The sequence below is a fragment of the Dioscorea cayenensis genome, unplaced genomic scaffold (assembly GCF_009730915.1).
Source record: "Dioscorea cayenensis subsp. rotundata cultivar TDr96_F1 unplaced genomic scaffold, TDr96_F1_v2_PseudoChromosome.rev07_lg8_w22 25.fasta BLBR01001725.1, whole genome shotgun sequence".
Lineage (NCBI taxonomy): Eukaryota > Viridiplantae > Streptophyta > Magnoliopsida > Dioscoreales > Dioscoreaceae > Dioscorea > Dioscorea cayenensis.
The window spans coordinates 10565-27251 of NW_024088116.1; the positions used below are offsets into that span (position 1 = coordinate 10565).

The following is a 16687-nucleotide window of genomic DNA, read 5'->3' on the forward strand; positions in this document are numbered from 1 at the left end:
TACATCAAGAAGAGAGCACTCACAATTTTTTTTCTTTATAACGGATGGGGACCGGCGGATACTCTAAGGGATCCGCAAATATGCCAAGAAAATCCAAAAGAGTAAGCAAAACCCGGGAACCCCTATCATTATTTTCATTCCTTTCAAGCATTCATCATCTTTTCAAAGATATTTTGAAATACTTGTTCCACTAGCAAGGCAAGGACAAAATTCTCACATGTCTGTTTCGTTATTACAACCTTCTTTCTTTATGTCAAAGACAAGAAGCTACTGTGAAAAATTCTTTTTGGATCTCGGTTGTTCTTAATAGCGATGGCTATTCATTCAAGTCTTGGGTAGCACCACCAGATTTTTCAACAAGGTGGAAATTCTCGTATTCCGTATGTACATGTTCCTGCTGGCTCGGATGAGTATTCTTGTTTCTATCGCTACGGTTATAAGCAGTTTCTTGTTCCCATTAACAAAACATCCCCTTTTTTTCTTCGCTCTTCAGGAGCCGAGTACGAAATTGGTGCTTTTTCTACTTTGTTTACCTTAGTGATTTGGGGGTTTCGGGAAGGCCTATGTGGGGTACCTTTCGGGTGTAGGATGCTCGGTTAACCACGTATTCATCTTGTTCCTTATTTACAGGTGCACTGCGTTTTTCAAAAGCTTCTGTCGAACTGGCTCCTATTTCAATCCGTGCTGGAGCAATCGATATATCAATAATAAAGTCTCCAGTCAACTGGTGAAATACATCCTTATAGATATAGAATTAAAAGCCTTCCTCCTATTCCGCCTGAGCCTGTCAATTGAGCAATTGAAAGAGGTGCTCTATTCAAGATCGCAAGGAGCTGTAAAAAGGTGCTCAATGAATAAGTACAGGGTCACCTTTGCTGGAACAGAAAGTCACAATCCAATCACAGGGAGGGTCCTTCCTTCCAATCCATGTCGAGAGGAGCGGTCATTTCTTGTCCCTATTGTTCTTCGTCGCCTTCAGTGAGACTTTTTGGTACTTTAGTGGAGGAGATTCGTTCACATCCGTTTAAGGCCACGGAATGGAATGGACCTATGATCAACAGTGCTTGTTCACACGGCCAAGCGGGGAACTACGTTACATTACGTAAGTGATATCCCCTAGAATCACCTAGTAGGAATCCGTCTTGAGACTTTTGGGAGAGTATCACCCGCTCTACGTCATTGAGGGGTCTTAAAAATGTTTCTTACAAACATTCTAGCCAATAAAAAAAAGAGCAAAACCAACGGAACATGGTAGGCCAGTCATCCGCCAAATTCATCCGAAATAGAGGCTTCTTCATTCGGCGAAGCAAGGAAAGGTTCTTAAATAAGATAAGGGGAAGGCGATTTGGCATCTCTTATTTCTAGAATAGGTCGAGCATGACTTCTTTCAACTATTATTCGTAATAGTGATAGAATGAGTTTGATTTTAAGCTCTAAAATAGGTTTTTTATAAAGTAGGGCAGAATCATTAGCTGTCAACTGTTCGTAGTCAGTTGTGGAAGAGGGGGTAGATTTGATTGCTCAAGTCGCACTCTGTTTCATGGTTGAATGTGAAAAAGAATTTCTTTTGTTTAGCGACAGTCTTATAGGGATAATGCTTTCCCTTTGCGTTAAGGAAGACCGGGCAAAAGGTAACTGCTTTTTCGCTCACCCGGTGAAAGGCATAGTACGTACAAATGCTATTGGTTGCTTGACTTCCTTACCTCGGGAAGCTTGGAAAAACTGCTAACAATAAGAGTTTTTTTTTCTTTTATCTTGGAACCTACCATGCCAAACAGGGTTGAAGGGATTGATCCCAATAGCCTTCACGAGGAGAACGATCAATTCTTTATAGCCGTGACGAAAGCTCCCGAATAGAAAGAGGGCTTTGCTGCTTGACTGCCTGAACCAGGTCCAGGTCTTGCATTTTGCATTCCTGCTATTGACGTCCCATCTAGTTAGCTAGTTAACGGTGAAACCTATTTTTGAATGAATAGCAGGCAAAGTAAAGTCCTTGCTACTCCGAGTAACATTTTTTTTCTTTTCTTTAAGGTCACAGGTCAGGTGAAGCTTACTTCCTGTGGTAACCCCTAGGCTATGTAACCAACAGTATCTATTTCATTTTCAAAGAGACTTTTTTCAATTTCATAGTTTAAGTAAAACATTATCCGAGACCCAGTAGAGGAAGCAGGGAAATCGGTAGCTATTCACTCGTAGAGACTCCGAATGAATGCTTAGTTTTACCAAGAATTGCATTACCTGAGGCAAACGGACGCTTAAGGAAAGGCTTCTTCTACTTCTTTTTTCATTTTGGTCCCCGGATAACTTATTTAGGAGTGAAAGAAGCCAAGTAAGTATACTTTTTTATTCAACCAGAGCTTTCGAGATAACCAGTCCAGGTGCAGCGCGAGCTAATACTTCAACTCCAAGGCAAGTTTTTGAGGAAAAGGAGCGGATGGTTCATGCTTCGAAGAAGAATCTTTCTTTAGATCGAATGAGACGTTCTTCTTGGTGATGACAAGGTCAAGCAAGGGAAGAACTTTCATTTCAGTAAGGGCACATCAGCTGGAAATCCCTTTTTGAAAGAGTAGTCCGATTCATGTCTTCTTGGACAAATTCCTCTATTTTATGCGATTCGTCCCTACCCTTAGACAATCTTCCTTTCCTGTAAAAAGATTCTTCCTATGCCTAAGCTTTCAAACAAATCCTGTTTTTCGTCTTTCGGCCAAACAAAATAAGCCACAAAGAGAAGGCAGACGGAGTTTCCCGGATCCGTGAGATCGAACCGAAAGAGCTAGGTGGTCGGGTCGGAGAGTCCGAGTATCAAAGGAAGTGCTAGTTCTGCCGAAGATCCCAGCTTTTCGCCCGATGAATAAGGTTGATAATCTAAAAGCTCTCGTCCAATTTGAGTAGCCTAGGTTGAGTAAGCAAACCCGAAGTCAATTCTATCGTCGGGGTTCTTCGATAAAGAAAAAAAGCGAGCACTGAGCGGCCCTTCTCTAAGAAAGTTGCGAGCCCCCAATGTTAGGGTCAGTTTTCAAGAAAGGCAGTCTTTAGAATAAAGGAAAACGGTGATGGGTGGTTCAATCAATCCTTCTAATTCATGGAGAAATTTCCCTATGCAAGAGACAGAGACTCCCCCGCTTAAGACTCTTCTTCTGCAAGATACTTTGACCTTGCGTCCGCGATCTCGAGTCGACGATTCAAGTCAAGCTCACTAGAATCCGGTTTTCGCTTCCCTATTGCTCTGGTCAAAAATAAAAAATAGAGGTCCCGTTGAGAAATAGTTCGTATTCCAAAAAAGTACTTCACAAAGGAAGTCAGAGGAGCGATTAAAGCTATAAGGAGAGTGAGAGCAATAAAAAAAAGCGCGATACCGACCCAGATTAGTTCAACTAGAGCGATCGGAGGTAGTTGGTAAGCTATCGTTGTACACGGCTCTTATCTTTATCTTGCCGTTGAGTCCTTTATGTGTACAAAAAGAAAAGAATAGCCAAAAAATCAAACCATTTGCTTTGCCTGGTATTCCTAAAGGTAAATACTTAATTAAGTTAAAGGAAAGCGAATCCAAGCACTCTCCTGATGGCATAATAGCTATAGAAGCTCTCTCTCGCTTTGCACAGTTGAAGGAATAAGCTCTTTTCCTGGACACGACTTTCCGAAGCTAGCATGTGTTCATTTTTTTTAGTACAGTCAAAAACCTAGCCCCTATTGGTGCGAAAGATGAGTACAAGCAATTTTGACATAGCGTTTTAGTCTGAGTCCATGTGTTGAAAATCACCTATTTATTCCCAATCATGCAGAAAGATGTCGATGGAAGCAAACTTTCGCGTACAGCCCGATAGCCTACTGATTCTGATATATGCGATTTTTATAACTGAGAATACAACTCTTCTGATGCTCTCGAGAAGGCTTTCATTTGGTATATCCTTGTCCCGTCCCTTTTTTCAACCCATTAATAGGTTGCGAGCTTCAGATCTATAGGATAGAGGAGTTCCCACCTCTCATCCTTTTTCAAGGCAGCCCTCACGCATAGAGATTCCCCACTCCTTTCCCCCTGTGCCTCTTCCAATAGAGTTGGCTCCTACACTGTTTGAGTACACTTTGGAGGTATGAGGTCTTGGAAAGGGTTCCCTTTTCCCTATTGGGGCGAGCTTCAGCTATTGCTTTCCTATCCCTGACTGGCCTAATTGGACCGCTCTGCCTAGTAGGCCTGGCTACCACGTAACTTACCGCTTCAAAGCCCTATCCTTGGCTACCGTTTGCTTGCTCACTGTCATTGCGGCTGATAGCTTTCTGGCTAATGGACTACTCGCTTGCGGCTGAAGCTTGATTAGCTATACCACTGGTTTTGCTACCGGCAGGAAGGACTACATGCGCATTTCGTGCAGTGGCTTGGAAGCAAGCTACCTTGACCATCTTCCGAAGTGTAAAATAATATACTAATCAATCAAAGGCTTCCGTCGCGGACTGCTCTACATTCTGCCACGCCATAGTGACTTCCGAAGCGCTACGGACGGGACGAAATCCGACAGCCAATTGCTGCACTTGTTATTCGGAGCCAACAATTGGCTAAATTCTTCCATAACATAAGGGGGCGGGGTTGCGCGTGAGCCAAGTGACGTAGGTGCACAAGAGTTCTTCGCGCCACAACCATCTCTTTTTTATAGGTTCTACGAACCAATACCTGCTGCTTCATCTGGTAGAAAAGATTCATAGATATGCCTATAATTAGAAGGAAGAACCGCCTATAAAAAAATCTTCCTCGTGTATCATCGATGAGCGTAACTATAAACGGGAGCTAGCAATCCGGACTCGTATTGAAGAGGTTCCGGAGACACAGACATGGAAGAGTCAAAAATATTAAGAAGCGAGGTCCAAGAATGAAGAAGGGGTAGAATTATCGAATGAATACGAGCTGTGGCTAATACCCGAGGTATAAAAGAGCCATTTTTCCACGGGATCCCGAAACCACCGACCCACCCCGACCTAATTCATGATGAGCCCACCAACTTCCTGGCGAGATGCCTACGGTTAAAAACAACCGACACGTCAAGATCCAAATTGAATTGGTTCCTAGTCCCGGTCGAGACCATCGTGTTCGGGCCAGCGGTCCAACAAAGAGGTGAAGTAGTGGTCTCTTTCTTTCCATTACGAGCGACACGCCTGCTCGCTCACTCCCCGTGTCCATTAGCATTCCCTGTCCCGGAGCGAGGAGAAGGCGAAAAAGCGTCAAGCAAGATGAGCAGGCTTCTATTGCTACGCAACAATAGAGCGGATGCGCATTTTGTGCCCACAAAAATGTTTGAATGATCGAGTAAAGAGCGAGCTTCTTATATGGGATCCGACGCATACATGCAGAGCGAAGCAGCTGCTCCATTCTTTTTCGCGACATCATTCCGCATTGGCGGCGAATGGAGTGCCACAATCCCATTCATCATTTTTTATCTACATAAGCCAAAGCCCATAGCACTGGCTACGTTTCCGGCATAAATGCGAGGAGGATTTATAGCTGATATAGGATCTTGTGGAACAGGATTTTCTTTTGTCTTTCCATGTTGTCCTCTCTATTCAATTAGAACTTGACCAGATTTTAGGTGTGGTCCGCTTTTGGATATATAACCATTTATTTTCACAAAGAAACTGTCCAAGGCACGTAGCGGTTGAGGGCGAAGAATAAGCACAGGAGAGTGAACGGAGGGGCTAACGCGAAAGACTCTTAAGACGAGAGGCGACGACTATCAAGGAGTCGGAGGAATAGCAATCAAATCATAGGAAAGACCATTTTTTGGTGTGGGGAGGAGGGAGGCAATATTCTATAGTAGAGAGGGGATTCATCCTATTAACAACAGGACTCCCGGATTGAATCAGTTCGGCTCGGAGCCATTGGTGGGGCACTATACCAAATCGTCTGACTAATGAAGCCAGTGGTTGAGCAAGTCGAAAAAAGATTGAGTAGTAGTAATTACTACATTGAGGGAAACTTTGGTGTGACCTTGTCGTGGACACTCCTGGATATTGCACAGGAAAGGCCTCCATTAACTCTGAACGGTCTTAGCGGTGGGTATATACCTTTTTATAAATAAACCCATTGTGACCCGCTTCGGGACACGTGATGCCAATGCCGATGTGTTATCAGCCGGGGCTAAAAAAAGACAACATTCTTCATCGAAAAAGAGTAGTATTTTTCACAAAATATCAAGGATATTTTTCTCCCAATTTTTCTTCCGAAGTCTGCGGAATGCCCGCTCATCATACAGTGGAAATGGGACGAGGACTAAAGGAGTTTCAAGGGTTCTTGAAATAAAGGGGCGTAGCGGAATGACTCTTTTTGCATATAAAGGAAAGAGAGGATAACCATTTAGCTCCTCCCTTGTTTTGAGAATAAGGTCGATCACTGGGGAACTAAACGCACACTAGAGAACAAGTCCAAAGGCCGGCACTAAAGTCATAATTGGTCGGGCTCTGTCCTTCTCTAAACCCCTCCTCACTACTTCTTGAGTTGAGGAAAAACCTGGCTTTTGTTCTTCATCATGGATTCTTCCGAACCTCTAAGACCTCGAGGGATCAACGAGGGTGGGTAATCGTCGAGATTTTCCCGACCTCCAGTATGCCGGTCGGCTAATAATTGAAATAAGCGAACAATGGCGATGGCTCCGTGATAGTCACCTTTGTCGGCGATATCACGTTTTGCTTTTGACTTGCCAACCGTTCATTTCATTGGCGTCCAAACGATTTTCTTTTTTCTTGCTCGCCCGGCCTATAGAGCGATTTACCACCGAAAGATTCGAGTGCCTCCAGTTCATGATTGGTCCGGAAAACCTTTGAATTTTAATTTGAATAAGGGTTTCCTTTTAAATAAAAGGGGTCTTGGCAACTAAACTAAACTATAAGGCGTAATAGTCCCAACCTATCATTTCCCAAGGAAAAAACGAGTTGTCAAGCTTCACGAGTTGCCCCAGCCAAGGAAGGCCTCCGGGATCGTTTTCAAGGACTGCATGACTACTGCTAAAGAGATAGATCTTACTGCCAACCTTGACTCTACTTCATCTTCTATTACCGCCACGTGGCGTGGTTCCTATTCAAAGCATCGAGCAACGAGCCTATGATCTTTCTAACAGCTTGCATTCTCTGCTGCCTAAAAAACCGGTAAGCTAACCACCGATATCGTACATACTATATGAAATCTCAAATATAGGAGTGAATGTCATAAGAAAAAGGAGGGAAAGAAAGAGAGGACAGGACTGTTACACCATAACTGCCGAGCTCTTTATGCTATAGTTCAGTTCTAAATTTAGACTCGCTACAGGAACGTAGGAACGAAAGATACCAACCATAGAAGAGGAACGTAGTAGCGTCACTCGACCGTAGTACTTTGAATGAACACTTTTTTTATTAGACACATTGCAGGAAAAATTGGAGATGGCCAGATTTGCGTGCTACGTTGTATTCGTCGGTAGACATCCGGTCATTTTTTTGACATGGGAGAAGTTAGACTTTGACTTGCAAGTAAAGTAATATGGGTATCATGGCACCTGTTATTGTAGATTTAGAACAGAGTCTGTAGGTAGAGAAGCGGCAGCTGCGTATTTTGTAACGGTGAAAACGGACATACCAGGTATGACGACATTTGCGAGAACATCAATGGAGGGGACGGCAAGTCTGCTCCAAGACCCAGATGTCATGAATACGGCGGAGGTCACCTTCATGAATGGTGTAGACAGCGCTGAGAATGAACACATCAAAAGAAAAGTTTGTGATTTACTTATATCAAATATCAGTGCTACTTATTATTTTATTGGCATGCATGGTGTTTAAAGTAATAATAATAAGGTAACTCTGCTCTTTCATATTTATATCGACTACCATCGCCCATGCATACTATGATCACACTAAGCATATTGTATGTTCGTTCAGTGTTTTTAACGTAATATTATTCCCCCACCTCACTCCTTCCTTACAACCAAGCTCTCTACTGTATCAGCACATGTCGTTTTATTTTGATGAAAAAATACGGTAAGTTTCTCAATTTGTTATTTCCACATAAATTTGCGGATGTATTTCTTTTATGGAACCGGAACAGGGAAATCCGTGAACCATCTCAATGGGGCCTATACTGACCGTCTTGATTTGGTCCACTGTCAAAGGTGACCACGAGGAAATGGACACTGCATATGACGCCAAACTTCCTTATATGGCCTACACTTGTTGCTAGGTCTCCATGTGAATCAAGGGACAGTATATATAGGCGCAATGTCAAAATTTTTAACACTATAACCTTTCATGTAGGGGTCGTTGACGATGTAAAGTTGGAATTTCCTGCCGTGCAGCTACACTTACGTGTGGCAGCGAGTTGAGGGAAAATCAAATATGGTTCAACCGGTGTGCAGGAGTCGTAGAAAAAGTTTTTGTAACTTGGTTTTAATTTCCTTTCCAATATCTCCCATTTTTTTTCTATCAAAAGGGGGAAAGAAATGCACAGGAATTTTTATTGTTCCACAGACGCATCGATCTTTTTTTTCCGTATCCAAATGGATAAAGTTAAAAAGTAAACGCAATGTTCCTTTCTTTGACCATAAAAGTTCTTCCTAAGCCTCTTTTTATTATAAGAACGTGTCATGAGCCGATAATCGGAGTTCGGCCTGGTCCGCCGACTGCCCCCAAGGAAGGTGAGTTTGGGTTTGTAGTGAATCGTCCGAATAGTTCATCATACAAAAGGTTTTAAACAATTCATTTCTTTTTTTAAATATTTTATCAGATTTAAATGAACCCAAAAACCATCTAATCCCTTGAACTCGCCATGGATTAAACCGTCAGATCGTCGGGCATAGGAAGAAAAAAAAAACCCCATCTATCTAGCCTATAACTCTTTCTGTGTAAGGTCTATTTTTTCTATTTATTGAGGAAATTTCCTTCTATCTATGTTGCAATAACCCCCATATACGTTAGCTCACGTCCACAACTAATCTCAAATAAAAATCTGTCTTGTCTAGCTTTACACACCAAGAAAATTTGACTGTCTATACAAAATAAAATAAACTAAGGGAAGGGATCAGTTTCAGCTTTATTCTCTTATCTTATCCCGACTAGGCTGATTAAAGCCAATATTTTAACTCAAACTAGAAGGTGGGATATGGGCTTAGAATTCTTGGATGTTTACTCCTTATTTTGACTTATTACTTACTTAAGCAGGTATTGTTAACGAGAAATCCTGTGAAAAACAAGATCGCCTGCCAGTGGAAGGCTTTCTGCGTTCAGTCGATCTACGCAGAGTGAATCGGTCCCTAAGGAACACCCGAAAAGGCTGCCGTCCAATGGGTACACGAAAGTGACGAAGTTGCTTTGACTACTGAACCATGCCTGTCTATTGGAGCGAATTGGATGAGCTGGCCGAGGGCTGCCCCTCTTCCCCTCGCTCTCCTTTCCCTAATATTCACCTTGAGTCATCAAAGCCTTAATTAGATAATTCAGAGGGGCTCGGCTGGCCCAGTCGCCCTACGCTACTAGCGCTTCCAAAGACGAAGCTCTTGTCTTTGGCGACCAACAAACGGAGGGCGCGCGCCCTTACGTTTTGAAGCAGGGACCAGGAAGGTCCTCTGGATGGCCTTTCTGAGATACCTCAAGGGCTGATCCGAAAAGGTGTTCACAATTTTGGAGAGGTTGCGAAGGAGGTCTTTTTCAAGGGCTGATCCGAAAAGGTGATCATAAAATTGATGCATCGAAGGATTACTCAGAAGGAATCTTAAATCGGATGAAAACCTTTAAATGTAGTGAGAAGTATTTAAACAATATGACCCAATTTCCAAACACATGAGAAGCTCAAATCACCAAGATGTATGAAAGAAACCATGTAAAAAAATAAATACCATCGATCTAAAAGTGGGTTTAAGAAACCCTGTGATCAAAGGCCAATCAGAAAAATTCTTGATCCTCCAAGAGCAGCAAAACTTAAATGCATAATCAACTTAGAATAGTTTGGTTTATTATATTAACCAATTGGAAAATGTTTTTAGAAATTGAAATATTAACAAACTGCAAATTTAATTTGAAAGAAAAAATAATAAAAATAATAAAAATAATAAAAAAATAAAAACCACGTTCAATACTAGGCTTCATAAACTTACGCTAACCGCCACTACAGTTGAAGTCAAGAGAATATGGCAGCATTAAATCCATTCAAATAAATAGATTTACCAAACTTATCAAACCACCAACTTTAAAAAGAAAGAAAATAACTTATTTAAGATATAAAACACCTATTGTTCATTGCTACGTCAAGAAGCCAAAAATTAAAATATAAGCAACATACCAAATCTTGAGATACATATTTATTATCTGTACTCACTACTTTCCTTCTAAGAAAACAAAAGGCATGTTCCAGCTCCTCATTTTTTCTCGAACTTCATAGTTAAAGCAAATGAATTTGTGAGGCATAACAAATCATCACCTATCTTTAGTTCTTCTTGAAATTAATAATTGAAAGCATCCAATTTGTGAGACTAAACAAGTCGTCACTTATCAAGGCAAACACCCATCTTAGTAACAGGATACAAATGAGTAATTTAGGGCATCTCCAACCCAGCGTTACATTTGACGTTTTAGGTTGGATTTGGCGCCCAAATTCTCCAACCAAACGTTAATTTGGGCGCCAAAATGAGATTTCGCTACAGTGGCGCGCAATATCCTGCGCGCCACTGTAGCAACGTTATTTTCATTTTTTATTTTATTTTTTTTTTTGTTTTGATTTTTCGGTTTTGATTTTTTCGCTTTTTAATTCTTTTTAATTTTTATTTTTTTAATTTTGCTTTTTAATTTTTTTAAATTTATATGTTTTTATTTTTATTTTTTTATTTTTTTGTTTTTAATTTTTCGGTTTTGATTTTTCTGCTTTTTTTAATTCTTTTTTTAATTTTTGTTTTTTAATTTTTGCTTTTTAATTTTTTTAAATTTATATTTTTTTATTTTATTTTTTTATTTCTATTTTTGATTTTTCTATTTTTTTAATTCTTTTTTTAAATTTTTACTTTTTATTTCTTTTACAATTTATATTTATAACTTTTATAATTTAATTAAATTATAAAGTTATAATTTAATTTTTATATTTTTTTAATTAATAACGACATATCAAATTAAAAGAAAAATAATTTTACTTAATTACAAATTCATTAAATTAACGAAAATTACATAAGCGATAAGATAAAAACATAGAAAATAATCTTAAAACATATACTATTAGCGATATATTAAAAACTACAACACCCAAAATAAAGTTTGAAGTAGATGGGGCTAATAGTCCCAAGCATGTTATCGCCACTTCCACCAAAATCGTCGAAGATGTCATTAAACATATTAGATCCGTAGGAGGTGGTTGTTGAAAATGCCCTCTTTTCGTAAAATTTCTTGTTGTTGTGCTTGTATACAAGCACGAATATTTGGATCGATGATAGAATTCAAATCTCGCGATCAAGATTTTTGTCCTCATATTTCATTTGTTGAAAAGCAAGATTTTTTATTCTGCATTTCTATGAACATTTGTCGATCGAAGATTAGTCTTCTCTAACATCTCCATAATCTTAGAGTTATCATCTTTTAGACGACTAAGAGAAGTTGCCACTCGTCATCCATTTTTCTTCGGGCTTTGGCTTTCTTACTCGTCCGATCAGGGCGTCGGAAGGTGAGCCACCAACACTATCATCTAAGTTAAGAGAAAATTGAGAAAGTCCAGGAGATTCCGGTGTATGCGATTCTGGCGTGGGATTTTCAGATTCTGATGATAAATAGTCAAATGCATGCTTTCGAGAAATTTGTCTAGATGTCATGACATTATCTTTAAACTACTCAAAGTTCCTCACAATGTGCCACACATGATCAAACTTAAACCCTTTCTTGTAGTTAGGATCATCCAAAAGCATCCTCTTTGCTCGATTCATCTATAAATGATTTCAGAATTATGTATTTGTAAAAATATAAACTTTTGAAGAATAAAATATATAAAATACTTACAATATCTTGGTCTGATGCACCACTTGGATTCAAATTTTCCACCTGTCGAATACATCCGTTCAATTTTTTCACTGCCTTTTCTATTGTTTGCATTCGACATTGTAAAGACCGAGCAGAACGCTCCACCCAAGCTTTATCTCTTGTCAGATTGTATTTTTTTCCTCAACTCGAGCCCATAATTGTTCTAAGGACTGGTTCGTACCAATAATGGGGTCTTGAGTCATTTCCATGTAAATTTCACAAAGGTGGACATCTTCATAAGGAGAGTATCCCGAACTACGAGATTATTTAGACATTTTTTTCGTGGGTTCCAATGAAAGAGAGATTTTTTGATAATAATGGTTGAAATGAGAGATGACATGAAGTTGTTTATATATAGGCAACACAATAATTGAATAATGTGCTAGAATATAAGCAATTTGAATAATGAAACACTTCCCAATGCAAGAAGACAAGCAAACTCAATAATGCACCACCTTATCTTTCTATCAACCGTCGGATGGATTTCTTCCACATCAAAACCGTTGGATTTGAGTTCATCATATCAAACCCTATCTCATTACACTTTCCAATACAATAAGATAAGCAATTTAAATAATGTGGCACTTCCCAATGCAAGAAGATATACAATTTGAATAATAAGACACTTCCCAATGCAAGAAGACAAGCAAACTCAATAATGCACCACCTTATCTTTTTATCAACCGTCGGATGGATTTCTTCCACATCAAAACCGTTGGATTTGAGTTCATCATATCAAACCCTATCTCATTACACTTTCCAATACAATAAGATAAGCAATTTAAATAATGTGGCACTTCCCAATGCAAGAAGATAAGCAATTTGAATAATGAGACACTTCCCAATGCAAGAAGACAAGCAAACTCAATAATGCACCACCTTATCTTTCTATCAACCGTCGGATGGATTTCTACCACATCAAAACCGTTGGATTTGAGTTCATCATATCAAACCCTATCTCATTACACTTTCCAATACAATAAGATAAGCATGATATTAGAGTTAACCCTTAGTCATTTGAACAACCGTCGATCCCATGGTGGCTCTATTCCAGGCCATGTTGTTATCAATCGTAATCGAGAAGCGGCAGATCGCAATTTGTGGAATGATTACTTTTCGGAGAACCCACGATATAATGCTGAAATGTTTCGTCGAAGATATCGGATGTCACGAAGTTTATTTCTTCGCATTGTTGGGGCAGTTAAGAACCATGATAGTTACTTTCAACAACGTTGTGATGGTCTTGGTCGAGGTGGGTTATCTACTTTGCAAAAAATTACTGCTGCTTTTCGAATGTTGGCATATGGTTTACCTGCTGATGCTACAGACGAATATATCAAAATTGGTGAATCAACTGCAATTGAAAGCTTCAAAAGATTTTGTCGAGCAATCGTAGAGATTTTCACTGAGCAATATCTTAGATCACCTAATGCTAATGATATTGCAAGACTCTTATACATTGGAGAACAACGTGGCTTTCCAGGAATGTTAGGAAGTTTGGACTGTATGCATTGGAAGTGGAAAAATTGTCCCACGGCATGGGCTGGACAATATAGAGGAAGGTATGGATGCCCAACCATTATTCTTGAAGCAGTAGTAGATTATGATCTTTGGATATGGCATGCTTATTTTGGTATGCCAGGCACCAACAATGACATAAACGTTTTGGAGTCTTCTAATTTGCTCTCCAACCTAGCACAAGGTATTGCTCCTTCTGCTCATTATATCATTCAAGGAAATGAATACAATATGGGATATTATTTAGCTGATAACATATATCCAAAATGGTCTACTATTGTACAAACTATTCATCAACCACGAACTCCGAAGAAAAAATATTTTGCAATGAGACAAGAAGCATGCCGAAAAGATGTTGAGAGAGCATTTGGTGTTCTACAATCTCGTTTTGCAATTGTGGGAGGGTCTGCACGGTTTTGGAGTAAAAATGTTTTACACGACATAATGACTGCATGCATTATAATGCACAACATGATAGTCGAGGATGAACGAGATATCAATGCACCAATCGTGGATGTTAGAGAAGTGACGACCCCAGTAGTTGAATTGGTACAAGATGAAGATGCTCGATTTGAACAATTTCTTGGTCGTTACAGGCAAATTAAGGACAAAGACGCTCATATTGCACTTCGCAATGCATTGATTGAACATTTATGGTTGCGCTATGCAAATAACGAAGATAATTAAAAACTTGTGTGTTACTCTAGTTTCCAATAATGTGTTGTTTTTACCAATGGTGCTTGTTTGTATTTTATATTTTTATTAAGTAATTAATGTAATATTTGTTTTTGTATTTGCATTTTTTAACCAATTGAATTTTATTTTATATTTAATAAATATTTATAATAATTATAAAAATTAAAATCATATTTTAAATAATTCATTGGTTAAAAGTGGAAAAGATTTAAAGATGATTAAATTTGTGGATAGTATGAATATATAAATTGTGAAATAAAAAAAAATATTCATAGAATATTCTATTTTAGAGTTAAAAATAGAGATGATGGTTGAAGAAACTTTCACTGTAGAAGCTGTATTTTTTAGTACTGAAGCGCTAAATATAGAGTTTTGGGTTGGAGATGGCCTTAGTAAGGCAAACACCCATCTTAGTAACAGGATACAAATGAGTGAAATGCCTCGGGTGATGTTCTCATTAATCCTCTAAAGGTATAAAATCACCTGTTAATGTTTTGAACAATCACCCAACTTTGATTTATTTTCACTTCAGTCATCCAACTTCAAATATATCAAAATGGTCACTCAAGTTACAAAAACTTTCATTGGGCAATCACCCGAGATTTTCTGGCACCCTATATCCTACGTGACCACCATGCTGAATCAACAACTTATTTCCACATCATCCAGTTTACATGGCAATTCTATTAGGCAGCCACATGAGCTATTGAGCGCTGAAAAATCTCAGATGACTGCACATTGAAAGTTTTTGTAACTTGAATAACCACTTTGATATGTTTTGAAGTTAAATGACTGAAACGAAAATAAGGCAAAGTTTGGTGACTGTTAAAAAAATTAACTCCCCAATCACATATCTAATCAGAAAAGTACTGTTAACCACAGTAAAATAAACTAAATATGGTTAGTAACAATAACCACCCTTCGTATTCATATAACTAATTATGAAAGAATAGATCAAACATAGCTAAGGAAAAAATAGAAACACTTCACTAACAGCATTCCATCAACAACAAATCTGCCCACAAACAGTAATAACAGTAACAATGACTCATGATTGTGACAGCCTATTAAGAGATTCATCAGAAAACCAATGGACCACCAAATCAATTAAAATAAATATCACATTGCAAAACAAGGATAACCCCAAATTCTCAAATTCTAAATGAACCGGAAAACATTTCAAAAATTTTAAATTAACTAAAACAACCTAGTTGCATTATACTGAGTTCTAGAGAGAAAACATGGCATAGAGAACCAAAACCTAGTTTAAGAGAAACATAAGCTCAAGTTCAACCAACCAACTTTTGCTCGAAAGACTACAACATTACAAAAAATTGAAATTAACACGGATAAACAGACAAATGCACAAAACAGCTTCCAGTTTTATAAAAATTATTCTAAAAACCCCAAATGCTAACAGCATAACCTCCACAACCTAACATCTGTGGCCTTCTTATCTTATTTTTTAATTTTTTTGTGACATAAAATCCTTTTTAAAGAATACCAGACACCAAGCATATGATGAATTTCCAATTTCCCATGATATAACCAGTTGGTAATTTATCAAACAAAACCAAATCAAACCATTACCATGCAAACATGTTCAAATAAGCTAATATATCAAGCATAAATCAAATCTAGCTCAAATATGAAATGATCCAATCCCATGATTTAACCCATATTAATTTATCAAATAAAACCATTACCATGCAGACATGTTTGAATAAGCTAATATATCACACATACATCACATCTAGCTCAAATATAAAGTGCTCCATTTAGACTCTCAGAAAACAACCTAGTGATTTGCAATGACAACCCCCTTTCTAAACATGAAAAAATAGGGATTTATCAGCCAACTTATGCCACATTGGCAACAGCAAACCTGATGTATGAAAATGACATACTGAAATCATGTTATTGCATTGACAAGAAACCCCCTTTCTAAAGATGAGAAACCGCTGATTTGTCACTCAACTTTTGCCACATTGATAACTGCAGCCTGATGTATGAAAATGGCTGAAATACATAGATCAAAACCAGAATGGGAGAAATCATGCTTGGTCTGTTTATATTATAAACAAAGTCAACTTTGAAAGAAACTAGTTGTTGCTGACTGACAGTTCCCAGCTGCTAACAAACTGAATGGCCAGAATAACTTCTACAGAAACCCCAGTAAAAGACACAACACATAGTGGCAAATCCTCCACTAACACAACAAATATCTAGATCACACTATAAAAAGCATACCAAACATTGTTGATAATATTGTCCAGTGTCCTTTCAAAAAATAATAAACCATTGATAACTACAAACAAGAAAGCACAAATCAATAATATTTGTTCAATGTCCCTTCGAAAATAATTAACAGTTAATAACTGCCATAACTGCAAACCGTGAGTACAAAAAATAAATAGATCTTTAGAAAACAACATAGTAAAATCATGCTATTGCATAGAAATAAAACCCC

At 38.4% G+C, this 16687-nt stretch overlaps 1 protein-coding gene and 2 pseudogenes across 1 annotated transcript; 2 read left to right on the forward strand and 1 right to left on the reverse strand.

Moving 5' to 3' along the window:
* The first annotated feature begins 217 nt into the window (after positions 1-217).
* LOC120256930 lies at positions 218-746 on the forward strand (annotated as a pseudogene).
* A 3743-nt stretch (positions 747-4489) lies between these two features.
* On the reverse strand, positions 4490-5131 carry LOC120256932 (annotated as a pseudogene).
* Positions 5132-12993: 7862 nt separating this feature from the next.
* LOC120256933 lies at positions 12994-14208 on the forward strand. The gene is made up of 2 exons (XM_039264591.1): positions 12994-13498; positions 13700-14208. The coding sequence occupies exons 1-2, from the start codon at positions 12994-12996 to the stop codon at positions 14206-14208; spliced, it is 1014 nt and encodes a 337-aa protein (XP_039120525.1).
* The last annotated feature ends 2479 nt before the right edge of the window (positions 14209-16687 follow it).